Source organism: Eleutherodactylus coqui, chromosome 7 (genome assembly GCF_035609145.1).
Source record: "Eleutherodactylus coqui strain aEleCoq1 chromosome 7, aEleCoq1.hap1, whole genome shotgun sequence".
NCBI lineage: Eukaryota > Metazoa > Chordata > Amphibia > Anura > Eleutherodactylidae > Eleutherodactylus > Eleutherodactylus coqui.
The window spans coordinates 218,538,711-218,551,029 of record NC_089843.1 but is presented as its reverse complement, the minus strand read 5'-3'; the positions used below and the strand labels follow the sequence as shown (position 1 = coordinate 218,551,029).

The window sequence follows — 12,319 nt, the reverse complement described above, 5'->3', positions numbered from 1 at the left end:
GACGTGGCTGTGGTCAGTAGCACCTGGTAGGGACCATCGTATTTAGGTTTAAGGGAGTGTTTTCTAACAAATTTCTTCCCATAGACCCAATCTCCGTAGAGCAGGTCACGGGTCCCCCTGTCAGTCTCTGGATCTGGAAGGGAAGTAAACATTCGAGAATATACATTAGTTAAGTGTTTTGTGAGATCAATAACACAGTTTATCAAGCTAACATGCTGCATCTGGAGTTATCACCTTAAATACAATCCTAACCTTGGGGCTGACCCCAAAAGTACCTCATATGGGCTGAGGCCTATTCTTTCAGGTGTGTGCCTTACGGAGAAGAGTACCAGTTGGGGAGGCACTCGGTCCATGGTCTATTGAGCTCTGCCACGTCCTTCTGGATCATGATTTCTAAGATACCATTTAAACTTTCTGCTCTACCACTGCTTTGTGGATGGTACGGAGCATAAAAGGCCAGTTCTACCCCCAACACCATTGTTTTCCTTATCACTACTCGTGATCATCTCAAAATTACTGCACGAAGAATGCACCATATTGAGTAAAATATTAGAGACACGGTGGGAGGGGGTGAGGAGAGGGAGTTAGTCAGCACTACAGAGGAGGCCAGTGACAGGCAATCTGGTGAGGGGTGCAGGAATGGAAAAATGTGTATTCGCTGGAGTGGCAATAAACAATGGGGCGGATTTACTAGTCCTGTCTAATCTATTAGCCTAAAAGGGTGCTACATTTATCACAGTGGCTCATGCTGGATCATACATCTGGCACATCTTTAGACACTTTTGTCTAACATTATACGACCCATTGGTCTGTTTAGTTTGCGCCATAATTTTGGTGAACATCACTCCATGCTGTGCTTCTCCCACTAAGTCACACTACTTTTCTGCTATGTTACACCCATTGTTGATGGAGGTGCACTGTTATCATCTTTTTGGTGCATTTACTTCATAAATAGGTCTACAACTTGACATTATGCGCCATAAATGTGCCAAATGTTTCCACATTTTATGACAAGATTAAAGGGGTTGTCCCGCGCCGAAACGGTTTTTTTTTTTAACCCCCCCCCCCCCCCGTTCGGCGCGAGACAACCCCGATGCAGGGGTTAAAAAAACAAACCGGGTAGTACTAACCCGAATCCCGGCGGTCCGGCGTCTTCATACTCACCTGCTGAAGATGGCCGCCGGGATCCTCTCTCTCTGTGGACCGCAGGTCTTCTGTGCGGTCCATTGCCGATTCCAGCTTCCTGATTGGCTGGAATCGGCACGAGACGGGGCGGAGCTACACGGAGCCGGCATTCTGCACGAGCGGCCCCATTGAAGACAGCAGAAGACCCGGACTGCGCAAGCGCGGCTAATTTGGCCATTACAGGCCGAAAATTGGTCGGCACCATGGAGACGAGGACGCTAGCAACGGAGCAGGTAAGTATAAAACTTTTGATAACTTCTGTATGGCTCATAATTAATGCACAATGTACATTACAAAGTGCATTATTATGGCCATGCAGAAGTGTATAGACCCACTTGCTGCCGCGGGACAACCCCTTTAAGGCTCAATCAAATTCGTAAATATTCCCCAATAATACTAGAAGTATATTATACTCCCACACAGTGGTGAATAGCGATTTAAAAAAAAAATTCTCTTTTATCTAGCCATTTATGGTTAAAATTTTAACAAAATGACTCTATAGTAATTGTTAGCAATTTAATTATTGGCTTGCATAGCATCTAACCTTATTCTTTCTATTGTTCCATAGCTCACTCCATAACACCCGGTATGAATATATTGTAATTATTATTCCTAGATGTACAATATTGCTTAATAACTATTGCTATGAAGATGGATCACAAGTGTCAGTCACATGTTGAATATCTGTTTGAGATGGCAAGATTGTTATATATAATTAAAGGGCTTGTCCGTTTGTAAACTAGTATTATCTTATCCATTAATTTCAATGGGAACATGACCTGCAATACCAAGAAATTCCACTGCAGCTGAAATGGAGCTGTCTGCTTCCTGCAGAAATTGGCTCAGTGCACGCCCAGAAAACAGCTGATCAGCCAGGGGTCCCTGGCAACCGACCCGCCACACTGATCTACTATTGTTGACTTATTCTAAGGATAGGCTATCCATTGTTTACAACTGGACAACCCTCTTAACGTTAGAAGTCTTATCACGTAAATATATTTCCATCTTTATATGGAACACCAACCCTACAAGTAAACCTTCCGAATTTCTTACATCCAAGTCGCCATCAATTAACTAGATAACCTGGATATAGCTGGTATTTCTGGATGTTCTGCACAACATCACATAAGTATGGAGATTCAACGCCCTGCCATGATGTTTTGGACAAGTGATATGAAGAGGTAGTTCTAATTTTGAACAAACTATACATTCTTAGCTCCTCCCTCCTTGTGTTTTTTATTGTCCTATCTAATGTCCTATCAAATGGCCTGCTTTTCTACGAGGGTTCATTGTATTCCTTTCTAGTATTGGATTTGAGTAAGGTTTTCACTTGCCCTTGATATTTTCTTTTATACTCTGTGCAGAATTTGTATAAATACTGCAGAGAGAGCTCAAGCTGCTCTCACGCCTGCGTTAGGGTCAATTCAGGGTTTCCATCTCTGCCCCATTTTTGGAGGAGAAAAATAAAATTAAAAAACGGAAAAAAATGGATCTGTTATACCCAGGACTGTGTCGGTAACAAGAGGGCATTCACTACATCTAGAAGAAAGCAGGTTTTATCACCAACACAGAAGCTGGTTCTTTACTGTAAGAGCAGTGAGACTATGGAACTCTCTGCCTGAGGATGTGGTGATGGCAAAATCCATTGAGGAATTTAAGAGGGGTCTAGATGTCTTTCTAGAGCATTATGATACTACAGGATATAGACATTAGGTGACCAGCGGGTTGTTTTTCTGGGTCTTATAGTCAGGTAGGAACTATGAAAGGTTGATTCAGGGATTAGTCTGACTGCCATTATGGAGTTAAGAAGGAATTTTTTTTCACCGAATGGGCCAATTGGCTTCTGCCTCTTGGGTTTTTTTGCCTTACTCTGGATCAGCAAGGGGATTGAAACAGGCTGAACTAGATGGACATTGTCTCCATTCAGCCTAACATACTATGTTACTATGTTGTTTTTCCATTGATTTAAATAAATGGAAAGGCTTTCATTTACTTCCATTCAGTTTTTGGATGGAAAAATAACACTGCACACTGTCTTATTTTTCTGTAAAAAAAAAAAAACGGGAACCTGACGGAATTTAAGCAAACTGAAGCCTTTCCGTTTGCTTTCCCTTTTTTTTTTAACCCCATTGACATTAATGGGGAGAAAAACGGAACCATTTTATTTCAGTTTCTCTACTCCAAAAATAAAGCAGAGAGACAGAGACCCTGAACTGAGCCCAAATGCGGGTGTGAAAGCAAGCCTTGTGTATGTGCCCTCACTAGCACCGCGCCTGTGTGCAGCAGTTAAAGGGGTTGTCCCGCGCCGAAACGGGTTTTTTTTTTTTTCAATAGCCCCCCCGTTCGGCGCGAGACAAACCCGATGCAGGGGTTAAAAAAGAAAACCGGATAGTACTTACCCGAATCCCCGCGCTCTGGTGACTTCTTACTTACCTGGTGAAAATGGCCGCCGGGATCTTCACCCTCGGTGGACCGCAGGTCTTCTGTGCGGTCCATTGCCGATTCCAGCCTCCTGATTGGCTGGAATCGGCACGTGACGGGGCGGAGCTACGAGGAGCCGCTCTCCGGCACGAGCGGCCCCATTCAGAAAAGAAGAAGACCGGACTGCGCAAGCGCGTCTAATCCGGCGATTAGACGCTGAAAATTAGACGGCACCATGGAGACGAGGACGCCAGCAACGGAACAGGTAAGTGAATAACTTCTGTATGGCTCATAATTAATGCACGATGTACATTACAAAGTGCATTAATATGGCCATACAGAAGTGTATACCCCCACTTGCTGCCGCGGGACAACCCCTTTAAGAAGTAACTACCAAATAGTAACCAGGTTTTATATATTTATGTTTTAAGTAATCTGTAACAAAAACAGTGACTTTAAAACTATACTTGGCTGTTGATTTCATCAACACCATAGTGGCCTCACATGCACAGTATACAGTTTTTAAAGTATAGCATATGGGACAGTATCTAAACTGCGGAAACCCATGTGGGCTGTTATCATACCTGAGGCCAGATAAACACAGCCTTCTAATATATGTACATAGGGCTTGTGGGCATTTAAAACAGTACTTTTACCATTTATGCCTAGCTCAGGAGCTGACAATAGTAAGGTCACTTCCCTTGCCCTTCCATTATTAATTAGAGGGAATATTAAACCCCTGCTTAAAAGGGTTTAATGTCCTGGGCAGTTTCCTTCTGTAATTGGAGCTGGTAGTCAACTGCAGTTCTATTCTGTATTGCACGTAAGTATGCTTATCCTGGTGCCATTTTTTGTTTCTGCTTATACTGCTTGCACTAGAATGATGTCCAGTGAGGACTTGGGTAGCTTCCAGCAGGAGGAGTTCCAGAGCGAGATCTTCTAAACATCCCCAATTATCTTGCTGAAATGATAATGTGTTACTCACTTCCTGATGAACGTGATGACCAACTTTATAGAGACTGCTTTGATGGGAATTAGGATGGTCCATCTAAGCTGTTTCCCAGGAGACGATGCACTGAGTTAAAGATTTTGCTTGGTCCGTGGCAGGACTCAGGGAGGACCTACAGAATTACCGTTCTTCTGTCAGAGCTGTAGATAAATGCTGAATGTTGTAGAGTTTTAATCTGGAGCATCAAATACTCTTACTTTGCAAAAGCAAAAATAAGCATAGCTGTAGAAAGGCAACCTCATATAACCAGCAGGTTATATGTTTGTTTCAAAAAGTCAATACAGCTATAGTCAATATGTCTATGTTGTCAGTTTAGTAGATGCAATAAAGCAGTAAGCAGACTGTGTCCTGAATATAAGACCACATTAAGAAAGAAATCCATACTGAGGACCTGCCTCCAATGTCCAAGTTCAGATCTCTGGCCTCACAAAGCCATGGATGGAAGACAGGATTTCTAAAAACAAGCCTTGGGTTTAAACCAAGAAGAATATCTTAAAACAAAAGAGATCACTCTAGCTATTCTTCCAAGTGTACCTTATGCAGAGGGGTGCAGGGGAAGAGAATAACCATCCACATCACCAAGGAACAAGCAAGTTAATTTCTGAAGGCAAGATTCAGCGGTGCAAGAGACAGATTTGTCTCTATTTTGCCTGTCCTGCAAGACCACCTGCCATGCTCCAAGCCTTGGCGAGGTCTCAGAAAAATGTTAGAGAAGTTCCAGAGCAACAGATTTTTCCTGATACCTGTACCAGATGGAATGTTCATTACCATAATCAACCTGAAATATATCAACATCTTCATCTGAGAAGAATGGTTCAGGATGGAGGCAATCAGGTTGGTGGTGTCCCTGACAGAAAGAGATGTAAGCCTGAATCAAAGGGCACTTACTTGAATGTTCCAGTAGCCTACGTCAGCAGAAAATTCTTAAGGTTAGTCATTAGATAGAAGTTAAGGATCCCAAGTTTCTTACTTTCAGGTGTACAATTGGCTCAAGGCAGTCAGATGCTTGCCTGAGAAGCCACATGAACCAGATTATATATTTCCTATGCTCATTGGGTTGCTTCATTGATCTCTCAGGTGTAGCTTGTGTTAGAACCCAGACATGTTTCTATGCAGTAGGTCGTGTGAGCACTAGGGTTCACGTCTGCAGTCTCAGTCCAATAGGACAAGTGGTATTTTGGACCTCTTTAGTCTGCACTGCTGCAGAGGTATGATCAGCAGAGGAACTCCTCGGATCAGACATTCAGATTGCGTCAGCAGACCAGGAACTCGCTGAAAAAGGCAAGAGCATGACTTCCTCGCAGGGGTAGTCCTCACTACCTATCCTAGTATGGGGTGCTCATGTCTTAGGAGCTACAAGTTAAGGTCTTTGGACTCCTGAGCAGATGGCATTATCCTCCAAGACCAGGGAACCAAGAAAGATTTCTATGGTTCTTCTCCATTTTCCACAGCTATAAGAGTCCAGTCAGTGGGGCAATGTTTGAGAATCTTCTTATCCTGGACTGAGAGGTTTTCCGGGAAACAGTTCTGTTATTTGTGTTCACATGCAGCCCAAAGAAAGAGGAGAAAGCCCCAAACCCATTATAGCTAAGTGGCTGAGAGACCCCATTATTGCTTAGTACAAAGGCAAGGAAGGTCTCATCCCCAGAAGACATCAGTGCTCACTGTATCAGCCACTATAATGTCCAAAGCAGAATGTGCTCTGGTTCCACCTGAGAGCACTGACTAGGCAGCATCATGCTGCATACAAAATACCTTCATTATAGGATAGACTTCTCTATGAGAGAAGACTCTTCCTTTCATCGTTTGTTTTTGATTTCTGGTATCTCCCATCCTACTTTACCATATGTATGTGCTGAAGTGAGAACATCCAGAAAAGACTGAATTTCCCATTTCATTCTTCTGTCCTGTAGTACAAACAACAGCACATAGTTGCCTTCCCAATAAAGTTTCTGCTCATGTCTTACATTCTTTAAAATCACTCTTTATAGGGTTTGTTCAAACTTTGAATTAACTCTTCATTCTACTTGTCCAAAGCACATGGTGAGGATAAATCCGAAAGGATAGCATAGGAAATTCAGTATTTAGTACTGTGATCCTGATCCATTCATTACAGATAAGCAATTGAGATCAGTCACCTAAGGTCATAGAATAGTAGAGTTGGAAGGGACCTCCAGGGTCATCTGGTCCAACCACCTGCTCAATGCAGGGTCACTAAATCATCCCAGACAGATGTCTGTTCAGCCTCTATTTGAAGGCTTCCATTGAAGAAGAACTCACCAGCTCCCATGGTATCCTGTTCCACTCATTGATCACCCTCATTGTCAAAACATTTTTTCTAATATCTATTATATGTCTCCTCCCTGTCAGTTTTATCCTATTGCTTCTAGTCTTTCTTTGTGCAAATGAGGATAGGGTTGATCCCTCTGCCCTGTGACAGCCCTTCAGATAGGAGCTATTAAGTTTCTTTTTTTGCAAGCTAAACATTCCCAAATCCTTTAACCATTCCTCATAGGACATGATTTGCAGACTGCTCACCATCCTGGTAACTCTTCCCTGAACTTACTCCAATTTGTCAATGTCTTTTTTTAAATTGGGGTGCCCAGAAGATTTCATATTCTTGTCTAGACTATGGCTTTGTTTTGTATGGCACTAGAGATGAGCGAGCGTACTCGCTAAGGCAAATTACTCGAGCGAGTATTGCCTTTTGCGAGTACCTGCCCGCTCGTCTCAAAAGATTCGGGTGCCGGCGGGGGTGAGCGGTGAGTTGCGGGAGTGAGCAGAGGGGAAGAGAGAGAGAGATCTCCCCCCGTTCCTCCCCACTCTCCCCCCGCTGCTCCCCGCCGGCCCCTAAATTTTTTGAGACGAGCGGGTAGGTACTCGCAAAAGGCAATACTCACTCGAGTAATTTGCCTTAGCGAGTACTCTCGCTCATCTCTATATGGCACCATACTAGGGCTCCATGATAATGCACATACCTCCATATGCCTCTTATTTCACACAATGAAGTGCCATGCTCCTTCAGACTCGGTGTATAAAGGCATTCTCCACTAGAATATTGCTTATAGATGGGAATACTTTCTTTCCGATCCTGTAGGTCTGTTGCACATATATGGGAATGTATGTACTAATTTTAGCGGAAATGCAATGTTGCCAAATCCACCTTATTTTAAAACATGTCACAGAGAGTAATAGTAAGTCTGGCTTTATGTTACCTACAATGGTAGGAATGCACACGGCCATTTGGATCTGTCGTCCCAAGGTTTCCAAATATGGTGCTCTTAGAAATCTGTGGGCCCATACTGCACCTTTGTGTTTTCAGCTACACATGGAGACATACACAGAGTTCTTTCTCACAGACTCCAGCATTGCAGTGTGCATGGAGCCCTATACAGTATATGAATTTGCAACTTGATTTAGAGACTAATACTGATACTTCGATATAATACAGAATTTAACCTAGTGTTCGTTTATTGCACAACAGGTTCAGTGGCTCCGGCTGGAACAGGTATGTCTCCCATTTATCTGCTGCTTCAAGCTTGGCAACTTTAATTAAATCCCAAAGAGACAGAAGATGTGGGAATATAAATGTATAAGGATGCTTGATGCTCTAAACACAGGTCTTAGTATCTCTGAAGGATTTATGTCAGATTGTAACATCTGAGAGATCTGGTGCAGGGATAGCGGGGCACCAAGCCTCTGAAAATACCCAGATTTAGAGGGCATGACACTCTTCCAGGTTTATCAGTGGACTAATAGGGTGCTATTAGACAGAACGATTATCGGTTAAAGCATCATTCAAATGAGCAAAAGTGAACAATAATTGTACAGTTTAAAAGCACGCCAACGACCGAACGATAATCATTCGCTTTTCTCTCATCATTCATTTTATGCAACATAAAAACCATCACTTTACACTTCTCATTCAGTCTTTCTAAGTCACTTAGGGCTCTTTCCCACGAATGCATATCAGCCGGCCGTTTTCACGGCCGGCTGATATACGCTGTGATCTGATGCATTGGATTCCAATGCATCAGATCACATGGGCGTATTCCCGTGACGTAAAAGTGCCCGGCCGGCCAATATAACACCAGGCATTTTTACGTCGGGCCCAAAAGATAGTCCTGAACTATCTTTTGAGCCGAAATACGTCGGATGCTGCATAGGCTCCTATGGGAGTCCATGGCAGCGGCCGTAGGTGGGAGGAAGTTTAGCAGCGTGGCTGCTAAACTCCCTCCCTCTGTTCTCCTCCCCCTGTTCTCTTCCCCCTTCCCTTGCAGGCTCACCTCTCGTTCTGTACAATGGAAGGTGCGGGATGGGGGCGGAGCTAAGTGCCGTTCCGCCCTGCCTCCTCCCATTGATGCTATGGACAAGGGGTTGGCATGGGGTGGAGCTAACTGCCCACCCTCTTCCCACCCCCTTGTCCATAGCCATCAATGGGAGGAGGCGGGGCGGACCGGAGCTGAGCTTCGCCCCTGTCCCGCCCACTCCCATTGCAAAGACCGAGCGGGGAGGAGACGAGAGGTAAGCCTGCAATAGGGAGGGAGTTGAAATGGGCAATGGCCTGGTGAGCTCGGTGCATATGTTCCAGCCTCACTAGGCCATATGAACGGGCGCAGCAACGTTTAATTTGTGTGCCCGTTCACCAGTTTTTCTCCCCCAACGTAGCGTATATCAGCTGGCCTTATACTGCGAAAGTGAAAGACTGTGTGATTTCTCGTTTGAACAAGCGAATGATGTATCTGCCCATATAAGCAGGCTGTATGAGCCAACTCTGACATCATTCACTCGATCAAATAATAAATTGGCTTGTCTAAAAGGGCGGCCATTATTCCCAAACTCATCCTGTTATTTATTTATTTATAAATGCAAATTAGGGCCCATTCCCGCCCACCTTGGGGCTCTGTTTCATTTTTGGAGCAGAGAAACGGAATTGGAATGGAAATAAAAACTGATCAGTTTTTTTCCCCATTGATCTCAATGGGTTTTCAAAAACCGGAAGCACACGGAAAGCTTTCAGTTTGCATCTGTTCTGTTTGGTTTCCGTTCTTAACTGAACAAATAACGCAGTTTGCAGCGCTAAAGGAACTAAATGAAATAGAAACAAACTGAAAGCTTCCTGTTTGCTGCCTGTTTTTTTTTTTGTTTTTTTTTAAACCCTTTCCAATCCACTGTCTGACCTCTGAAGACATTATGATTTAAGGCTGTACAGCTCTGATGTTGGAAGACGTCCGTCGGGGTTCTCTTACTGTATATTGCCAGCCTGTCTGCTGTTGGAGCCTATCCAACGTGTCACCTCATGCAGTACTGGCTTTAGCCAGCAGATAGCGCCGTCGTATAAAGGCAGAAAAGAGTAAGCCCCCTAGGAAAACCAGGATACAAATTGGACTGGAAAGGGTTAATAAATTGGGGGGGAAAATGATCGGTTTCTTTACGTTTAGTGATAGTACATGGTTAATTTATTTATGAATCTTATATTACCAAAGCCTGGTTTCACATGACTGCAGCACAGCCATATTTAATATTCTGTAAGCCCCTTTTACATGGAATGATATCGTTAAAAAAAGAAAATCGTTCAAACGAGCAAAAACGAACGATAATTAGAGATGAGCGAGCACGCTCGGTTAAGGCAGTTACTCGAGCGAGTATCGCTCTTCTCGAGTAACTGCATAGTGCTCCAAACGAATTTGGGGGGGGGGGGGCGGCAGGGGGGAGAGTGATCCACGCTCCCCCCCCCCCCCCCCCCCCCCGCCGCCCCCTGAATGTGCTCGGACCAGTATGCAGTTGCTCGAGAAGAGCAATGCTCGCTCGAGTAACTGCCTTAACCGAGCGTGCTCGCTCATCTCTGACGATAATCTTTCAGTGTAAGCACAGCCAACAATCAAACGATGATCAATAAAACGCTTGCTTTTCGCTCATCATTTATGCAGGCAACGTTGGCTCATTCACTTATCGTTCAGTCATTGACTTATACAGTGAATGCGAACAAGTCAACAATGTATCTGCTTGTATGAACAGGCTGTCCGAACGAACTCCGACAACGTTCAATCATTGAAATGACAAATCGCTAGGTCTAAACGGACCTTCCGGCTGAGTTCACTCTGTTGTGATTTCAGCGCTCTATGAGATATGTCACCAGACCGACCCTATTGACAAACATATCTCTCGAATTTGATGAGACTGTTGGCAGACACCCCAAGCAGAGCCTCTGACAGCAGTGGGAACAGACGATTGGATCCTACGTGTTTTAGAGTGACCTAAAGTAGAACTGAATGGGAAGCTGATGTTATGCACGCTAATATGCATACATTATAGCATTGTGTTTATATTATAGCTGGAACCTGTGTTCCGTCGAAGATCAGGCACCAAGTTCTGGAGGAAATAGTGCTGCATGCAGCGCTTTCTCTTCCTGTAAAATGCCAGGTAGCTGAGCGGAAACCGAACTGACCCCATCATGGTCAATGAGGTACATTTGACGCTGCTCAGTTCTGTCATAGGACGGCCAGGGGATTCCCCTTTTCTGCTCCCCCAACTGAGCAGGAAAATGGAACCCCTGCCACAGATGTGAAAACAGCTTAACCCAGAGGCGTAACTTGAAGCTCCTGGGCCCCGATGCAAAACTCGTAACAGGGCCCCCAACTATAATGCTTTACTTATAGTACTGGGTTCCCTATATGGAGAATAGAGGCCTTCTGGGCCCAGGTGCAACCACATCCCCTGCATCCTCTATAGTTACGCCCCTGGCTTAACCCAATCAACATTGATGATACAATAGGTAAGTAGGAGGCCGACATTACAATGGGACAAATAAGGTGGGAAGCAAATAAGAATAAGAACTTCCCAAAGATCCCCCTTTAAGCAATGCTAATGTATATTTACTGTTCATATACTCTATTTTTTTTCAGCTTTCAAATCGGCAGTGTTAATACAACGCTGGTACCGTCGTTATGTCGCCCAGTTGGAAGTGAGGAGGAGATGCACTTGGAGTATCTTCCAATCAATAGAATACACTGGGGAGCAGGACCAAATCAAGGTAAGTGATCCTCATCACAAGAAATGATTCTTGCAAAATTTTAACTTTTAATTAACTCTGAATCAGAAAAAAATTGGGAAATAATAATATTAGAATTGCTGGTAAGATCCCGACTCTTTAAGTTGATTACTTCTATTTAGTAGCGAAGTTTACTTATCAATAAACCTAATTAATGCTTTAATGACCTAGATTTCCAGGTATGATTCATTCAGCAGACCTTAATCTTGTCAGGAATGCATTTCTGAGCCCAGATTACCAGAGAAGATCCGTACTTTGACTCTGTGTTTCAAGTTTATAATGACACCTCAATTACACGGGCTATAACTGGACAGTGTGTATCCTGATATTCGCATTGGAGCATATGCATTATGCCCTGTACCCTAGTTTTCTGGTGTATAAAAGTCACAATTTTGCTGTGCATTCCAATATTGTGACTTTTGGGGCGTGTACGCTGGGCCCCAACATATTTCCAAAAAGTGATTAGGGGGCATGGCCACCCATGGCATGTCTCATCTGCTGCAAAAACAAGCCAGCTCCCAGTTGGCACAGGTTTCCATCTGACACACTGATGTGCCATTAGAAAAGACAAATGCATTAAAGGGGTCTTCCGGGCAAAAACTATCGATGACCTATTCTCTGAATAAGATATCAAGAATGAATTGCCGAGGACC

The 12,319-nt window shown here is 43.9% G+C and overlaps 1 protein-coding gene across 1 annotated transcript in view; it reads left to right on the top strand.

Annotated features, from left to right (window-relative positions):
* The window catches only part of PPEF2 (protein phosphatase with EF-hand domain 2), an 83,009-nt gene that overhangs the window by 24,279 nt on the left and 46,411 nt on the right, over window positions 1–12,319 (top strand). The window contains exons 8-9 of the mRNA XM_066574868.1: window positions 8,067–8,123; window positions 11,521–11,648. Of these exons, the coding sequence (XP_066430965.1) occupies window positions 8,067–8,123; window positions 11,521–11,648 (185 nt within the window). The remainder of the gene's footprint in view (window positions 1–8,066; window positions 8,124–11,520; window positions 11,649–12,319) is intronic.